General features: G+C 27.6%; 4 protein-coding genes across 11 annotated transcripts; 1 reads left to right on the top strand and 3 right to left on the bottom strand.

Moving 5' to 3' along the window:
- Positions 1 to 512: 512 nt before the first annotated feature.
- LOC127065501 (nuclear distribution protein nudE-like 1-B) lies at positions 513 to 8299 on the bottom strand. 7 transcript variants are annotated; one of them, XR_007782057.1, is made up of 9 exons: positions 6250 to 6495; positions 5690 to 5862; positions 5127 to 5417; positions 4809 to 4945; positions 4547 to 4729; positions 3979 to 4100; positions 3423 to 3631; positions 2791 to 2861; positions 1140 to 1204 (listed from the first exon to the last, which is right to left on the bottom strand). XR_007782057.1 is itself a non-coding variant. In XM_050997959.1 (8 exons), the coding sequence occupies exons 2-8, from the start codon at positions 5773 to 5775 to the stop codon at positions 1147 to 1149; spliced, it is 948 nt and encodes a 315-aa protein (XP_050853916.1). In that variant the 5' UTR covers positions 5776 to 5862; positions 6250 to 6490; the 3' UTR covers positions 513 to 1146. The 7 variants fall into 7 exon arrangements, 6 of the variants coding, with proteins under 6 accessions (XP_050853916.1, XP_050853915.1, XP_050853914.1 ...); XM_050997959.1 differs by lacking the exon at positions 3423 to 3631 and having other exon boundaries at positions 513 to 1204; positions 6250 to 6490; XM_050997958.1 differs by lacking the exons at positions 1140 to 1204; positions 6250 to 6495 and adding an exon at positions 8167 to 8299 and having other exon boundaries at positions 2583 to 2861.
- On the top strand, positions 6714 to 17318 carry LOC127065490 (GPN-loop GTPase 1). Of its 2 annotated transcripts, none has more exons than XM_050997918.1 (6): positions 6714 to 6871; positions 15489 to 15591; positions 15831 to 16058; positions 16146 to 16510; positions 16578 to 16807; positions 16885 to 17318. In XM_050997918.1, exons 3-6 carry the CDS (start codon positions 15839 to 15841, stop codon positions 17225 to 17227), a joined length of 1158 nt encoding a protein of 385 aa, XP_050853875.1. In that variant the 5' UTR covers positions 6714 to 6871; positions 15489 to 15591; positions 15831 to 15838; the 3' UTR covers positions 17228 to 17318. The 2 variants fall into 2 exon arrangements, with proteins under 2 accessions (XP_050853875.1, XP_050853884.1); XM_050997927.1 differs by having other exon boundaries at positions 15855 to 16058.
- LOC127065423 (alsin) lies at positions 8926 to 15411 on the bottom strand. Its single transcript, XM_050997743.1, has 14 exons — positions 14531 to 15411; positions 13114 to 14439; positions 12462 to 13028; positions 12029 to 12398; positions 11751 to 11952; positions 11464 to 11644; positions 11204 to 11370; positions 11009 to 11118; positions 10712 to 10923; positions 9961 to 10521; positions 9711 to 9887; positions 9442 to 9604; positions 9153 to 9335; positions 8926 to 9069 (listed from the first exon to the last, which is right to left on the bottom strand). Exons 1-14 carry the CDS (start codon positions 14869 to 14871, stop codon positions 9022 to 9024), a joined length of 4608 nt encoding a protein of 1535 aa, XP_050853700.1. The 5' UTR covers positions 14872 to 15411; the 3' UTR covers positions 8926 to 9021.
- On the bottom strand, positions 17287 to 18425 carry LOC127065553 (heat shock transcription factor, X-linked member 4-like). Its single transcript, XM_050998029.1, has 3 exons — positions 17903 to 18425; positions 17717 to 17819; positions 17287 to 17639 (listed from the first exon to the last, which is right to left on the bottom strand). Exons 1-3 carry the CDS (start codon positions 18359 to 18361, stop codon positions 17452 to 17454), a joined length of 750 nt encoding a protein of 249 aa, XP_050853986.1. The 5' UTR covers positions 18362 to 18425; the 3' UTR covers positions 17287 to 17451.
- Positions 18426 to 18466: the final 41 nt, after the last annotated feature.

An 18466-nucleotide genomic window follows, 5' to 3' on the forward strand; every position in this document is an offset into this window, starting at 1 on the left:
ATGTGTTGTGTATGATATTAAAAGATAAATAAAAGTGTGAGTATGTATATTAATATCTTACATTATAGAAAATATAGATTGTGTTATAATTAAAATACATTCAAACGCATTGAAATAAAAATATGTTTTGCTATTTTATATATTAAAGTACAATACCATAATTTATATATGAAATATAATATAACAATTTATGACAACGCAAAAATTGTTTATATAATGAAATCTTTTATAAATCTAATGGCACCAATATACAACTTACAAATAAACAGTAAAATAAATTGTTAATAAGATATTAAGATATTGTCAAAATTATGCAGAGTGTATATACTAATATACATAGTATATACATGTATTATTCTCGATGTTGTAATGAATTCTATAATAGAAAAGTATACTTAAAACTATGACCATAAAAGTTATATGGATACATAATATCTATATATATCCAATAAATTAATAAGTTACCATTATAATTATTACACATCACTTTTTAACAATAACAAACAATTCTTTTAATGAAATTAAAACTAAATATTAAAAACAACATTCGTGATTGATTTATTTAAATTAGGTTTTTAATACTACAATATAAATAACTAAACAGTCCATATATATTGCCTTAATATTCATAATACGGCACTAATCTATTTACAAATTTTAATTATACCATTTTAAAATATGGTTGTATAACTCCACAATTAAATTCAAATGTACTTTATAAAAGTCTTTTACAAAAAGAAACATTATTAATATATCTGTTTGTTATTGCTATAATGAAAAATACTCAAATTTCATGTCAAATAGTATATATTAACCTTCATTCGTATTTATGTTAATCAGTTATATAATGAAGAACTTAGTCGCGCGCTCGCGCGTTCTATACACATATAAATTAAATTTTTGTTTCAGTAATTATTAACCAAAAAATCTAATAAATATGCCAAATTCTACTCATAAATCTTTGTCACATTATAGTAAAAAATATTTTTTGTCCAAAATAGACGTATAGAGATGTGTTTAACTGACACAATTATGTCATTCTCTAATAATTTATCTATGAATTAATAAACATTCTTATTAAAGCAATAAACATTCTTAAACATAATTGCACATTTTTTTAGGCTTATTATAGCAAAAAATACCTTGTTACAATCGAATGTGGTTGTTGTTTCCTGAGGCTGCGCCTCTCACTTGTCGTCTACTCCTGATTAAACAAATGCAACAATGTTTTGTTACTTTCATATTTTAACAAAATAACATTTCAGCTCTACTCTTCATTTATTTTAGTATAGAAATTCTTTAGTTTCCACAATTACCAACTTACCGCATAAATATACATGAGAAATTATAAAAAAAAACATTTTACATGATATTAATAACATATATTTATGCAGTAGTTAGATATGTTTATTTACACGGATATGACAAATAGAATAAAAATCATTTTTCTTTTTTAAACAAAATTCATGCAAATGATATATTGTAACTGCTAAACAAACCATACTTGCACTACATGTTGGTTGATGATTTAATATCTGATTATTAGTTGAGCCACATATATTCTTATGTTTCTTACATTTGCAGAATTAACAGTTTAGATTGATATATTAAAACAAAATGATGTGCCACAATAAAAGCATATCTTTGAATTAGTGGCTCAACTGTTACTTATAATAAATTCTATATTAACATATAATAAGATATAAATTACTAAAAAATACGCTATATAATAACTTAACAAAGTAAATAATATAAAATTAAATTTCACAATTTTTTCATAAACGAATTTTGATTAACATCACATTACAATAAACAGATGTGATATTTTTGGATCAATATTTAAGATGTTATCCACATATATAAAAAAAAGTAAGCATACAACAAGCATTTAATGCGTGTAATAAAGCAAATTTTTTTGTGAAAAGTAAATTAATTTTGTGAAAAAAAATAATATATATGTATCGAATATATATTTTTACATATATTAAAATTTTAATATTAACAAATAATAAATATAATGTGCGAAATAAAAAAAAATATTATATGATAAAATTATTTAACAGACATTCTAATTTTAGAAGTTATTCATATCCTTTCACAAAGAACAATTTAATATTATGTATCATCATTTTAATATTCAAATAATTTTCTAATTTAGAAATATAAAATTATTCTGAGATAATACATAAATGCAATAATACATAAGCTTTTACATCTTCATATAACAGAGTTTATATAATATCTTCATCTTTCTAACAACAGAAGTATAAAAAATTAATATATTGTCTATAAGAAAATGAAATTGAAAATATATTTTTCGGAACTAACAAAAATATAAAAAATATAAAGTTTGTTTAGAAAATTATTATGACTGTTATATGTATATTTTATACAGTCTTAGAAAATATGTTCAGAATACTAAAATGGAAAGCTATGCAACTGAGATAGTATTATCTAATTTCTTTCATATCAAAGAAAGAAATTGAAAAGCTATGCCACTAAGATAGTACAAAATTTTAAATATACACAAGTCTATAACCATTTCATAAGAAGCACTAGAGAGTGTATACACAACCAGTGAATTAACTTAACAATAAGTACACTTTATTTTATTTGGCCAGTATCATGTACCTTTCCAATTGATTAGTTCCACAAAATTATTCAATTTGAATATATTACATTTTATACATAAAAATGTTTGCAGGTACATAATATTTACTTTTGAGGGTTATGTAACAGCACAAATAAGGAACAGCACAATTCCATGTGAAAGTTTGATAGAAATGTTACCTGTAAAGATCACGTACAGCTTGGTCCTCTCGTGATGCATTTCTACATGTATTCAATTTGTTTTCCAAAGCCTATATGAACAAATTTTTATTATTAATAAAGAATTTTATAAATATCCTTACAAGAGTTAATTACATTAATCTAGATTGTAACATTAGAATAAATAGAAATAAAATATATTACCAATTTTTATATAATTTATTATATGCAATGATTATTTTCTAATTAAATAATTATTTTCTCTTTATGAGATTTTTGAAATAAGAAATTAAATAAGAACAAATACAATATGTTAATGTAGCATATTAATGAATTAGTTCTCTTTATATCATGAAAATAATTAAATTTATATACTATTCAACTGAAAGAAATTGAAAATACAATAAAAAATAATCCTAATGTATAATAAAACATGCAATACATCAATCCTAATCCTCCAACCCATATAGCAAAACATGCATGAGCACTTTATTATTTACTAAAAATAAATAGAAATATACTGAGATAAGAATTATAAACCCAATATTACAAAAAAAAAAAAAAAGAATTGTTCAAATATCTATCATTGATGATATAAATAAGCATGAAAGCAATGGAGATTAAAGAAAATATAAAGAAAAACAAATAAAGACCTGCATTATAAGGAGATGGAAAATAATTTAATGATGAGGTATCACGAAGATTGTCTGCATTTGGCTGGTCTAGGTTGTTGCCTAATACACTGTGTAGGTGTATAAACTTGAATCGATGGTGCATTATTTGGTGGAATGGTATTTGATTTTTTTCCATTTGGACAAGTACATTTCACCCTCCTACAGTCCATGCAGACCCATCTGTCAAGCTACCAAAACACTGGCTACTAGTAATAACTACATTCTTATACAAAAAAAAGGATACTAATATCATCAATTAAATAAAATAATATAATTTTATTGAATTTATTTAAAAAATGTATATATATATATATATATATATATATATATATATATACATAATAAAATAAAATTGTTATTCTAAATACTTTTTCCCAATAAAATCTAATTTATATACAAGAAATCATATAGACAAATATACAAGATTCATAAAGTTACAAGGAAATACAGGCCATGCTTTAAGCTTTAACAACAGCATTCATTTTTTCTATTACAAACATCTATTGCATTCTAATAATTCAATTTTTGTACTCACTCCAACTTTTCTCATCAGGTCTCCGATCATATTCATTGCTAATATTCTGGTACATGGTGCCAATGGTGGATTTATATTATTATTGTTGTTCCCAATTACACCCCCTACTACTCCATTTCCAACTGATAGTAAATAAGAAAAAATATATTACTGTACAAATTAAATATGAACAATTATATAAATACAATCTAATATTCAAATAAACAGATGAAAAGCATACATGAACTTGAAAAACTGGAAAAATACAAGCTTGAAAATAATTTTTATTTAATATGTAGCAAACTTATATTTACAATTTAATATAACGTCAAATATTAATTTATTTATAATAGTACACAATTTTAATAATGCAAAATTGGAGAATTCATGATATTGAATAAATATAGAGAAACAGAATAAGTCAATTCCTGTTTCATATAAATTACTCTAAAGTAATAATTAACAGGAACACTAATAACTAATTATTTTAAAAACATAAATTTTCATTTTAATAAATTTGTAGAAAGCTTTTTCTTAGATCCAAAATAAAGTACATGTCTAGACTTACGAAAAGCATTATGAATCTTACTTTTCAATGATGGAGTCGTGTTATTTGAAGGTATAGATTGTGAAACTAATGGACTGGAAGGTGGTGTATGTGTTTCTAGTTCAACTTGTAGTTTATTACTATCTACAAGATTACGAACTCTATCTGCTGTCTTATCATTATCTGGTTGGTGTCGTTCTTGTACTTGAATTTCTTGTTTCAAATCTAAAAAATTATAATAAATTAAAAATAGTATTAAATGTGGAAGGAAAAAATATATATCTATATAAAATTATTATCAAACCTCTAATTTCATCCATTAATCTTTGTACTATGACTTTTAAGCCTTCCTTTTCATCAAGCTCAGATTCAAGTAGAGCATTCTTTTCTATTGCCAAGTTAAATTTAGCTTCTATCTCTTCTTCCGTTACTCTATTTACCCTGTAATATATAATGAATCATTAAAAATATATATACCAGCTGTCACTGTATACATCATATGACTATGTAATATGACTGTAAAAAATATTTTATCTTTAATTATATAAGCAATATTTTATAACTATTTCATATCTCATCCATAAGATTTATGATGTATCTTTTTGTAAATGTTATTACATACCTATGTGCTCTTTCTAAATCATCATTTTTCTGTTCTAGTTCTCTAATATATTTCATCAATTGTTCATGTTGTAATTGCAAATCTTGTGCTTGTGACTGAAACATAGCACAATCTGCAGTTTGTTGATCTAATCTTGTTCTCAATTGTTCTACTTCTGTTGCAAGTCGTGTATTCCTTTGTCTTAATTCTCTATTTGCTTTTTCAGCTTGTTCTAAAGATGTTTCTAATTCTTTTTCCAACATCTGAGAATTTTCTTGAAATTCTTCCAATTCTCTTTCAACATCTTCTTTTCTACATATTAACAAATTATTGGTAACCAGAATATACCAAGTATATTCCGTGTTATAGAAAACTTTTTCAAATTGTATGCAACACTCATATTGCAATCAGAAATTAGACTTCATATTCATAGTCAATATATAATCCATATGGTTGAAACAGTTTTCTATAACACAGATCCTTTATATTGTACGAAAATCTTCTGCACTCCGATTATAAGTTAAATATATTTTAGAAAATATTGTCTATTGATTATCTATATTTAATCATAAAACTATTATCACCTTTGATGCATTTGATGGGCAAGATCCATCCAATATTGAATTTCATCATCTTTTGACAAAAATTGAGGAGGATCAGTTTCCATCATCTTGAGAGTTAATAGAAAGAACCTCAGATATTATTTTGCAAATATATATTAGTTCTTCTATAGTCTTGTCAATAGGAAGTCAACATTCTAATAAAACAAACATAGATACATACAAATTAAAAGATATTCAATCATAAGAAGAGCAATGATATCAAAGGTAAAGATACACGAAAACTTTTATATATATAACAACGTCTTGTTTATACTCACTTATACAGCATCATCGATTAATTACGCAAAAACAATGTATTTATAAATAATAATGTTAAAGTTAAATAATATTACGTTTCAATTTACAATAGAAAAGATTTAGAAAGAAGATACACAAATAGCAAAAGAAGTAAATGAAAATAATAGGCGTTGTTCGAAATATGTTATTGTTCGATGACACATTACTCAAAATGTAGAAAACCTTGAAAAAATTCTTGGTATGCAAAACATAGTCACAAATGTATATGACATAAATTTCATTACCATGCAATAAATGAATCACTTCTTAATACCGCAACGCATAAAAAACTGGCACGATAGCGTAAATCGTTCGAGGATTCAGAACCTGTTCTCTTTTCTTTTTCTATTATGCGCAAAATATAAAGGTTAGCTCGACAAGATCGTCGAGCGAACCCTTGCAGGAGAGACTAAGATGTAACATTTGACAGAAATAGTCGTATTTAAATTGGAGAACGATATGTTTACCAGTCGCAAAATGGCAGATATGTAAAGCCACATACAGAACTAACGATCAAGCAACGATGAGCCACCGTACAACCATGAAGTACGTAATACTAGATTACCGGCAATTACTCCGATATATTGAATGTATATCTCATATGTATCTATTTTAAGAGAACAAAAAAGAGGGACAAAAGAATGTATACAAGTGATTATACATATATGATAGAAAGTCATAATATGATGACTTGAAAAAACGTGCAATAAATTTTAAAGTAGACGTTAAAAAAAAAAAAAAGAAACTGATTAACTCATCAATCGTTTTGATTGGTTGGTATATGTGAAATGTGTTTAAAAAATGGCGAGATCGGGAATGGACAACGTTGTACAAATGCCACGTTATCTGACAACGAAAACACACAAGGTACACAAAATCGAGTCACCTATTTTGCCGAAATTTTCTAGGAGTATATTATTGATATAGAAGTAATAAATATTATTCAGAGACGATGTAATCGTTGAGGAGAAACCATTGTTTTAATTTGACCATATTTTAGTAACATGGCAGTGAACGATATTCAATTGATAGTTTGATTTAATGAATTAAGATAAAGCTCTATGAGTCAGGAAATAATGTGTTCGAATCTCTTATTATTTCTTTTGTCAACCTATTATTTTTATCAAAAAAAAAAAAAAAAAAAAAAAAAAAAAAATATATATATATATAAGCTTAGGAAAAGTACAAAAGATAAAACAAAGAGAAACAATGTTTCTCAAGAAATAATTATAATAATGTTCCTAAATTTGTTGGATTTGTTCATTTACTACGTTCTAATATTTAAACTAACATGCATGAATATGGATGTACGAATATTTGCATGAAACTAATAAAGGATAAACATATTAATTAAATATTTCGTGTTTCATACACAAGAATACGTAGATAATCTTAAGAATAATAATTTATTATTCGTTCTAGTTTTTCTCAATTTTCAATATTAGTTTAATTTATATTCGAATAGAAAAATAGAAAAAATAATAAAATCGTGTGAAGGTTGGACGATTACGTAAGATGTGTTCCTGTGGCGTCAGGATGATGTCGTTGATAATAATAATGGTAATGAAGGTGATGACAATGGTAATATATTCACAAGAATTTAGCAACAATGACTTTTTATCGAGTGTTTCTTACGATTCATCTTATCAAATTCATTATTGTCTTTATTATTATTTACTTCTCTCTCTCTCTTTAATTTCTTTCTATATTTTTACATTTTTAACAATAGAACAGGACATATATACCGTTTCCAACAAAAATTTTTGTTTTTTCGAAAATATCGTATCATCGATTTTCCTTTTTTTGGACAAAGAAAAACAACAAAATCTTTTAATTGTATAAGAGTTATTGCTTAAATAAGATGAATAGCAAGGAACTTTTGAATATATAACCTACTTTCTTAATTCATTCCACTATACTATCATCTCTATCACCGCCAGCAATTTAAATTTAAGGTTAGTATATTCTGAGCTCTGATGAAAATTTTTGAAAAAACTTTATTTTTATGGATATACTATACCCGAAAAGATATCGTTTTTTGACGATTTTTTTCAAAGAAAATAAAGTTTTTTTAAAAATTCGAAAAAACCATGAAATTTCAAATTTAAATATAGAAAGGAATGTGATCCATTAGATGTGATACGTAAATATGAATTTCATACTTATACAATTTTGCGCCACTCGGTTTACGCTTGCGTCGAAAATGTAAATGAGAATAATGGATTCTGATTGGTGGATTTCCTTAAAGCATACATATTGCCTCTTATGTCGATTTGTGTGAGAAGACCTTTATATAATATTACGATGAACTTTATTTACGATGTAAATTTTCCATTTTCATTTGTAATTAAAATAATATGGGATATTTGACACACACACAACGCACACACACGCGCACATATACTTCATTATCCATAATTTTAATTTTTCACGTCATATTTAAAATTATACGAACAAAATGCATGAATTAGGTTATTATAGCTTTTGAAAACGACAGCTTTGGAAAAGGCATGCTTATAAATAAATATCGATTATATAATGAACATAATGTTTCTGCAATTTGCTTGGTAACTATGCATACAAACTTAATGCACAGAATTATCTCTTCATATTCTAATGCTTTTGTACCTTTAAGCTCATATATATACATACACTATACAACAATATAAATATTAAATAAATCGATATGTAACATTATTGTCTATGTTACATGTTAAACTTATTTAGATATAAATACAAGATGATTTATGATGATACTATATATTACTTTCACATTGCAATCTTTGTAACAATTAATTTACATAAACTGTATATAACAAATATGTTTTTTACACTAATGAGTTTTTTAAAATCTGTAAAGATATGAGGTAAGATTTATCCTGACTTATATCCTGATATTACTTTATATATAGATATATTATTATATATTAAGTAACATAAAATTTGTTCATTTAAAATTACTAATCCTATATCATGCACTTATGTTCATTATGGCTATTATTACCATCAAAAATATTTTAATCAACGGCATTTGTTTTTTCCTGCAGTATTTGATAATAACATGCCTATAATTAGAAAATTTATATTATTATAAAATATGTCATATATTGTATTATAGCATAAAAATATTTTTAAACTAAGGACTTACTTTTAATGTAGTAAACATAATTCCAAGTTCTCCATTTTGTAACCGCGGTTCCATAAAATCCTCTATAAAATGTATTTCACTACCTAATTGTAATACACTAGCACGTACTACAACAAAACTAAATACTGGGAATAATTCGTCCATTGTCCATAAATATGTAGAACCTAAATGTTTCTGAACTGCCTGAATATTTGAGTATTAATAATTATGAGTATTAATAATTGAGTATTAATAATTATGAGATGTAATTTTAAAACTTGCAATATAAAATAACAAGACTGTTTCTTACTTGTGTCATTTGTTCAAAGGTATTTTTAACAACAAGCAATTTTTCTAAAGGAGAGAATGTTGTTTTTAGTTGCTGTAAAGCTTCTATAGCTTCACAGAAATGTGATTCTTTTTGATATGAATTTTCCCCAAAATTACTAGTGGCTACTTCCTTCCAAAATTTTCTAGAATTGATTATAATGTATATTTATAATTATATAATTATATATAGTAATGATAATTCTAAATACATTATAAATGTATATTGTGTGTGTGCACATGCAGACTTACTGATTAACATCTAAAAAGGTCATTAAAGTTATATCTGGTTGTTTGTTCCATTTCATTAATCTTTCCCAATAGGCATCATCTTCTTTCTTATTATGTAATGCATACAACACAAAAAGAGCTGAATGCACACGTGGTAGTAATATTGGATGTAATATTGCAGCTGCACTTATTACTTGCCTGATAAAATATCATAATATCAGTAAAATTTAGATGAGAATATTCATTGTAAGTAAGTCTGCATATAACATACCCCTCGTTTTTATCATCATCCTCGGATCCTAAAACATATTCCTTACCACCTCTTAATAATGCAGGAAATAATAATGTTACTATGTCATATATTCTTGATGTAATACTGTGAAGTTCAGAGACAGCATGGCTTAATAAAAGGGGATGTACTCTTACACCACCATATGTTGCTGTATATACTGTTGCAATTTCTGTCAATAAAGCACCCAGTGGATGATGTGGACTTTCAAAAGCTTGTATTAAATATTTATGTACTTCTTTATAACTTTGGATGGTAAGTTTATCTTTACCAAAACAAGGTATTTTATCCAACTGATCAATACTTTCATTATTTTTTTCTTTATTTGTTGATGCATTCCCAGATATCTTTTTTCGTTGTAATGTTTTCTGATGAGATTTTGTAATTATAGCTGCTACATTTTGCCAAGCTTTCTGTGTCTCTGCAAACTTTTCATTGAAGCTGGCCTTAGCAGTTGATTCAGGTACACCAAGCTGTTGATAGCATTGTCTAAATATAGCTTTCCATTTCTGATCTGGTGCTACACATAATTTACCAAAAGATCTGTTAAAAATATCAAATGCATGTCATTTCAGTTAATTATCTTAGAGAGAATTATATTGTTTGAGTGACATTTATTATTATACCATTCTTATGTATATCATTTTATATATGCCTAAACATTCATAAGATACATTACAAATGTTATCTAATTGAGAAAGTAATTTTGCAGGTTTTTATACAAACTACTTACGTTGGTTTAGAGTTAGCTGAGACATTTCCACTAGCTTTATTCATGTGTAATGTAGCTACAACTTTCACACCTTCATTCCAAGCACCATTTATGTTACCTTCTAATCTGTCACCAGTACGAAATGTTAGAACACCTCTTCCACAAAATATTCCTGCAGATTTAAATTCTCCTTCATAATGAGTACCATCTTCAAACACCATAACTCCATAGCCCTTAATGTTAATATATTTATAAACGGATTTTTTCTTGGATTTTATATTAGAGACATTAATAATAAATATGAAATAAATTACAAACCGTTAGAACATCTTGACTAAAGGCACCTTCATAATAAATACCATCAAGTGTAACTATCAAACCACAACCATGTTTCATATCATTGTTCCATGATCCTAAATATTTTTCTCCTATAATATAAAAATGTATAGAGTTATGTTAATGATTTATTATATAGATGAAAATTTATATTAAATTTATAGAATAAAAAAATACCAGTCATAATATCATCCATAATTCCATATCCCTGTTTAACACCTGCAGCCCATTCTCCTATATAAACAGATGCTACAGAAGCCATAAAGTGACCTTCTTTTTTAACACCATGTCCATGTGGTAATCCATCTTTAAAATAGCCTTCATAAATATCTCCGTTTACATACCTAAAATATTAGAATATTTAGTACTTTAGTAAAATCTATTATTTTGACAGGATTTTCAAATAGTACAATATATATATATGTATATATATTTACTTCATAGTTCCAAAACCATTTTGTTGATTATCTTTCCATTGTCCTTCATATATACCTTGTGTTGGAATTTCCATTTTACCAGTACCATAAATAATACCTTTATGGAACTGACCAGTATATATTCGACCATCAGACCATTCTAATTTTCCAGATCCATGTGGTTTACCATTTAACCAACGACCTATGATAATAATTCTTATTTAATATATTATATATTACATTTTAAAAAAATTATATTTATTTTAGAAATACAATTAAAAAATTTTTAAGTGCATGTCTTATCATACCAGTATATTTCGCATCCTTGAAAACACTGTGCTTTGTGAAAGAGAATGAGGTTGAACGTACTATTGGGAGAGCAATTCCAATTGCTCTTTGTACACTGCATTTTATTGCGTTTTGTAAAGCATGCAGCCATTCATTACGCTCAGAGGGTGTTGGAGTGTATAGTACAAAACTATCTTCTGGTGTTACAATTGATATAGCATTCTAAAATAAATATAAAGCTATAATGAATCGATATAAATATAAAATTCTATTATTATCATAAAAGATTATTTTATACCTGTAAAGATTCAGAATCTGATAATGGTTCAACCCACAGAGTTTTAAGTGGATGCACTGTATGGTATGTTCCACTTACATGGATAAATATATCAGTTAACAAAATAAACCAATGTGTTGAAAATCTTCCAGAATTTAATAAAGCTATAGGATGAGATCGTGATTCTCTAATAAGTCTTCTCTCAGGTGATCTTAATAATTCCCCTACTTTTCCTGAATTTTCCCAAAAAGATCTCGTAATTTCAGCCTCTTTTTGTCGCTTCTCTTGTTCATCACATAATTGTTCCCATTTCATAAGTGCATCATGCAGTCGCTCAATACCCATTCGTTGTCCATTACTTTTCATTAAACTTTGAATCATATTCTTGTACCTGAAATGTTTATAATGTATAACTGTATGTAAAACAAAGTATACAAATAAGAAAGAAACTTACTTATCTAGATTCTTCAGTGGATGCTGTAGTGCCATGGTTATCGCGATTTCATTGTTAACTTTTTTCGTTCCATTTCCTTTCATTTTATCTATAAATAAATTTGATACTATCTGGGGTACTTCAATTATTTTTGCAATGTATATAAAGCCACCAAAAGAAATAATATCACAAATTACATTTAAATAATATTTATAAACTGTGGAATATTCTTCTATATTAGCAATTATTACAACTTCATATGCTTCTCCAATATGTTTGAAATAATCCCATAGACTAACAACATTTAGTACACTGAAATTCAATAGTTCTGTATAACAACGGCACATAGTTTCATATACATTTGATTCTTGAGTTGCACCCACTTTTTTTTGGAATGGTTTAATTAAATTCTGATATACTGTTATCATCTGCTCTAAAAATATTTGATTATTCACTAAATCTTCATTTACATTTATTGTAGGTTCATTTATAAAGGAACAACAACTATATTGTCCAGAACTAAAAATTTGTTTTGTGCTAGATTGCTCAGTGGATTCTATATCCAATTGAAACATTTCTGCTGCTTTACTAAAACAATAATGAATTTAAATTAAACTTTGCATAGAATGATGCAAAATATAAATAAAATTTATGATTTCAATAAAATTGATACCTTGATTGCCCTATGAAATATAAACCATGATGCATCATTATCAAGCTATGAGCAGTACCAGCTGCTATATCTTTTGCTCTTTCATTAGAACATAATTTTGTACTAAACAACTGAGGTGCACTTTGATCTGCTATTGAATTTAATGTAACTTGTTTAAAATTATTTCTTCCCCATACAAATACTCTACCATCTAAAGTTAATGCAATTACATGGAATGCACCACAAGCAATTTTTCTAAGTCCTGTATTATTGAGTTTTGCCACCAATATTGGCCTTATTCGTTTAATATTATCTCCTGTCCCTAATTGTCCATATTGCACATCACCCCATGTCCAAAGTTCAGTTGACAATATGTTACTACCTGTACGAGATAGAACATTAATTCTTTCATTTAATCCCTGTTGTGATAATTCATGTTCCAATGACCCAGTACTTGATGACCAGGGAAATTCTTCACAGCGTAAACTAAGTGCTAAATTATTTGTACCAGGTTTTGACAATTCTGCCGCTTGTTCTTCTAATTGCTCATTGTTCTCATCTTTAAGTTCATTAATGTCTGAACTTCCACTCATGTGTCTTGAGAGTGTAACAACTTTATCACTAACATTTTTGACACCTTCGTATACAAAATTAGCCATATTAGAAACATTTTGCTTGATTAATTTGGTTGGATTATCTGTATTTTCAATAGATTCTTCTTTTACACTTCCATAAGATGAAACCCATGATAATTGTCTTGTTAAAAACTGCCGTGCTGCTTCTGTATTTATAAAAATTACATTCTTTTTTTCTTCTTTATCTAATTCAGAAATATTATTCAAATCTGTTTCCTTATCTTCTTCAGTAACAATATCATGATTTTTTCTATCACATTCTTCAACAAGAGGCATATCATGTTCTTTACTGGCAGTAGATAAAGCGCTAATAGAATTAGTAGAACGATCTTCACTGAACTGTTGAACATGGAGTCCCATTGGGCAAGTATCTGATGATGTTATACTTGCAGGACTTAACATAATATTGTTAAGACATTGAGGACATGAATTTACAAAAACTTCTTCTTCTAATTCATTTTCACTATCCGTATCATCTCTCATAGTCTTTGCTGGTTTTCTTAGAGTAGCAACATTAAAATTAGAGCCACATGTAACCTGAGATATGGTCCTTCCTTCAAAAAATTTTACTTTTTTAGGTTCTGCACTATTGATATCTATCTCTGGTTGATTTCCACTCGCCCAAAGTTGTCCATTTTCGGTAACAAATAATGCTGAAAAATCATTAACTGCTACAGATTTTACTTTAATTATTTCATTTTCTTGTCTGCACCTATAAAAGATAATGAATTATAAAAATGTTGATCATTTAATAATGATAAACTTAATAATTTAATGATCTATTATCAACAATTAATACATACCCATGACTACAACATTTTGGTTCCTCTTTAAGTATTATTGTTTCAACAATGTTCATATCATGAGGATTTACTTTTAATACATGACCTTTAGAATTTACAATGAATAAATAATTTGTATTAGATGCTATATCAACAGCATCAAACTGAGCTCTTTTAAGGTTGAGTGTTGGAGATATATCATTTTCCAATAATACTTCTCCATAATATAAGTAATTAGTATTGGTTGCTACGAAAATGTAATCCTTAATGGCAATTAATTTGCTAATTATTCCATTTGGTTTTTCACTAAATGTGAATGACAATTTATCAACACCTCTCCACAAATGCATGTATTCTTCCATTGTTTAAATGATATTGTTTATTTTTATAACCTATATTCTATAAACGTTTGTACGATATAGTAATACGTTTGTTGTCATGTTATTTGAGATATCAACACCTCTGTTAAATTTGCTATAAATTTATTTAAAAGAATATTCATTTTGATGTAATTCAATAAGCCGTTATTCCCTCTTTACTGTTACTACGAATAATGTCTATATCAGCTGATCTTTTATCGCGTTATGCATGGAGTAATGCATTAGTTTGGTTACGTCCAGATATGGAAAATATTCGATGGGGGCGTTCTATAACAGAGTTCGTATAAGGCTGTTCATCACCCCTAATTTTATAATGGTTTACGCCAACAAAAAGTCCAGATATAATTCTTGTCTGATTTTGATGAACGAGATCTTATTTTGATGGATTTAAATGTGGGGATGACTTTATCAAATTTTTGATAGAAATTTTATTTTCTTTGAAAAAAATCGCGTGAAAAAATATTGTTTTTATTGAAAATAATTTATTTATAACTGAAACTTTTTCAAAAATTTCGGGAAATTATTTAGGACTTTTAGGATTGTATGTACGACGTTAGGATAAGACAGAAATAGAGTATGTATGGTAATTTGTTTATTAGTACGCAGATGCGCCCTCTAGAACTCAATATTGTACACAAATTCCGTGCTTCTTCATTCTAAAGGACGTTGTTTTCTAACTAACCCATCAATTTTCAAAAAGAGGTAATTATATTATTAAATATATACTTAATTTTATGTCCATAAAACGTGGAATTTCTAATAGTTTACAAAACGATCGATATAAGCAACTGTCATTACAAATTTATTAGTTAAACACATTGCGAAAAGTTTTTATCTTTTTAGGTTAGATACGAAATTCTTTCATTATAAGTACGTTTCATTCGAAATTTATGATTAGATTATTGATATAATGTCTGTTTCATACAAATATTTATGTGTAGATATTTAAATGTTGCAATCTACAGACAATTTGAAATCTGAAGCAACTGAAGCACAAAATGCAAGTACGCAAAGAAAAAAGCCAACCTGTATTATTGTGCTTGGAATGGCTGGTTCTGGCAAAACAACATTTGTACAAAGAATTGTTTCTACCTTGTATAATATTAAAAAACCATATGTAATTAATTTAGATCCAGCTTGTAAAGAAGTTCCTTATCCTGCTAATATAGGTAACTCTTAATTATATAAATATTTAATTAGATAAATGTAATATATTCTTGTTTAAATTAATTAATTATGATATGGATACATTTCAGATATAAGAGATACTGTTAATTATAAAGAAGTGATGAAACAATATAGTTTAGGCCCAAATGGTGGTATAGTTACGACATTGAATCTATTTTCTACAAAATTTGATCAAGTCATAGATCTTATTGATAAGGCAGGTCAAGAACACGAGTATGTAATTTTGGATACTCCAGGACAAATAGAAGTATTTACTTGGTCTGCAAGTGGTAGGATTATAACAGAAGCACTGGCATCTCAATTTCCAACTATTGTTGTATATGTATTGGATACAGTGCGTAGTGTTAATCCTGTTACATTTATGTCAAATATGCTATATGCATGTTCCATATTATATAAAACAAAATTACCATTTATTGTTGCTATGAATAAGGTAAGAAGAAATTATACGCGATATTAATAAATTTAATTTGAATTATTATTATAATCAATTTTTGTAGATTGATATCGTTGATCATAGTTACGCTGTAGATTGGATGCAGGATTTTGAAGCTTTCCAGGAAGCTCTTGATTCAGAAACTAGTTATATTAGTAATTTAACAAGGAGTATGTCTCTTACTCTGGATGAATTTTATTGTCATTTACGTAATTGTGGAGTTTCAGCTGCCACTGGAGCAGGTATCACTAAATTCTTTGAACTTGTGGAAGATGCAGTTAAGGAATATGAAAGGTACATTTATATCTCAATTTAAAAAATAAGATTTAAAAACAAGAGAAGGAAACTAATATAATTTTATATTATTCAAGTGAATACAAACAAAGTTGGCAAAAGTTGAAGCAGCAGCGAGATATTGAAAGAAAAAAGGTTGAAAAGGAACAGCTAGAAAATGCTACAAAAAGTACTACAGGGGAGACTGTACCTTTTGTAACAACTGTAAGTAGTGGTAGAGAAATTTCAGATATATATTTAAAACATGCTGGTAATGAATCAAGCGAGGATGAAGATGGAACAGAAAATACGTACGAAGAAGATATCGAAGAAAAGAAACAAGCTGAATCTTTCAAAAGCTTTTTACAGAGGCATCAACAGGAACAAAATAAACGAGTTACAAGTCAACAATCACAATCCAGTACTAGTGAAAACACATAATTTATATTCTGCATACGAATATAATTTATTATTTTTTTTGTATTTCGAACTTCAAAATATTTCTTTCAAATAAACATTGTTTTTTATTTTATCGCTATAAGATAATATTTTTACAGAGATATATAGCAAAATCTATATAATACTCTATATATGACAAATATCATTTTCAAAACATTGAATGAACTCGTTTGTTTATGTAAAAAAATAGAAACAATAATTGGATCTTATTTGGTATTATTCAAAGGCACGTAAAAAGCGAGATTATGTGCATTAGGAATGAACCAAGGATTCGGATCGTCATTGTTAATCGGGCTGCAACTTTTTTTCGAACAGAAATGTATTCCGTTTTTCATCGCGTATTCAGGAGAACGATCACTTTGTGGAATGGAAAAAAGTTCGAGCTCTGGCAATCCTGAAATTGAAATTTTTTGTAATATGAGAAACATCGAAGAATCTAATTCGATAACATTAGTTATATATAAATAGAACCTTGTTTTGATGATACGGACGAGGATTCGTTTCTAGTCGATACGTTCGAACACTTTCGTTGACACTCGCGTCTTATTTGTTCCAAAGCTTCGGTCAAGGCAAGCTATGTCGGAAAAAAAAGAAAGGAGATCTTAGATCGTTAGAACGATCGACGACTAACCCACGTAACGAGGAGGAATAACTTACTTGACACATTCGTAAACGCGACGTAGAGCGTATTTCTTTTTCCGGAGAGTTCTCCTGTTTTATCGTCGTGCATCTCTGCGATCCGAGACGTTGACAATATTTGTTTCTTCCCACGGTTTTTCGACAGACTCTTGAGAGAAGATCGACACGACCAGCACGAAAGTGATCGTGCAAGAACTCATGAACGTTTGGATTATGCGAGTTACAAAGAGGATCACGATTATGCGACGTCACCTTACGAAAACCATAGAGATTCAGTTGTCTGATGAAGCTCGTGATATTCCTCGTTTTGAAAATGGACTTCTCTCCGTCAAGATATTCCTCTTGAAATTTCTTGTAATCCAACAGGATGGTCGAACCATCGATGTTCCATCGAATTGCACCACTCTTGCAAGCATTAACGATCCTCCAAAGTTTTTGAGGGAATCGCATCGAAAGTATCATACGATCGTCGTACATGCTTAGCCCTCTGAGAGATTGGAACGCTCTTTCTTCGAACGAAAACGATTCCGAGAATAGTTCTATGCTTTCTCGAATGTGCGATTACCTCTTAAACAAAACACT

Source organism: Vespula vulgaris, chromosome 1, assembly GCF_905475345.1.
Source record: "Vespula vulgaris chromosome 1, iyVesVulg1.1, whole genome shotgun sequence".
Classification (NCBI taxonomy): Eukaryota; Metazoa; Arthropoda; class Insecta; order Hymenoptera; family Vespidae; genus Vespula; species Vespula vulgaris.

Excerpts from the sequence above, each read along its gene's own strand:
- LOC127065490 (XM_050997918.1), top strand. The coding sequence starts at position 15,839 with ATGTTGCAATCTACAGACAATTTGAAATCTGAAGCAACTGAAGCACAA. Across the intron at positions 16,511-16,577 it reads TTATTGTTGCTATGAATAAG|ATTGATATCGTTGATCATAG; the intron begins GTAAGAAGAAAT and ends CAATTTTTGTAG. Across the intron at positions 16,808-16,884 it reads GCAGTTAAGGAATATGAAAG|TGAATACAAACAAAGTTGGC; the intron begins GTACATTTATAT and ends ATATTATTCAAG.
- LOC127065501 (XM_050997958.1), bottom strand. The coding sequence starts at position 5,775 with ATGATGGAAACTGATCCTCCTCAATTTTTGTCAAAAGATGATGAAATT. Across the intron at positions 4,730-4,808 it reads ATTAATGGATGAAATTAGAG|ATTTGAAACAAGAAATTCAA; the intron begins GTTTGATAATAA and ends ATAATTTTTTAG. Across the intron at positions 3,632-3,978 it reads ACCTGATGAGAAAAGTTGGA|CTTGACAGATGGGTCTGCAT; the intron begins GTGAGTACAAAA and ends GTGTTTTGGTAG.
- LOC127065423 (XM_050997743.1), bottom strand. The coding sequence starts at position 14,871 with ATGGAAGAATACATGCATTTGTGGAGAGGTGTTGATAAATTGTCATTC. Across the intron at positions 14,440-14,530 it reads CCAAAATGTTGTAGTCATGG|GTGCAGACAAGAAAATGAAA; the intron begins GTATGTATTAAT and ends TATCTTTTATAG. Across the intron at positions 9,070-9,152 it reads TTATGTTTACTACATTAAAA|GCATGTTATTATCAAATACT; the intron begins GTAAGTCCTTAG and ends TTCTAATTATAG.
- LOC127065553 (XM_050998029.1), bottom strand. The coding sequence starts at position 18,361 with ATGTACGACGATCGTATGATACTTTCGATGCGATTCCCTCAAAAACTT. Across the intron at positions 17,820-17,902 it reads CGCGTTTACGAATGTGTCAA|CTTGCCTTGACCGAAGCTTT; the intron begins GTAAGTTATTCC and ends TTTCCGACATAG. Across the intron at positions 17,640-17,716 it reads GTCCGTATCATCAAAACAAG|GATTGCCAGAGCTCGAACTT; the intron begins GTTCTATTTATA and ends TTTCAATTTCAG.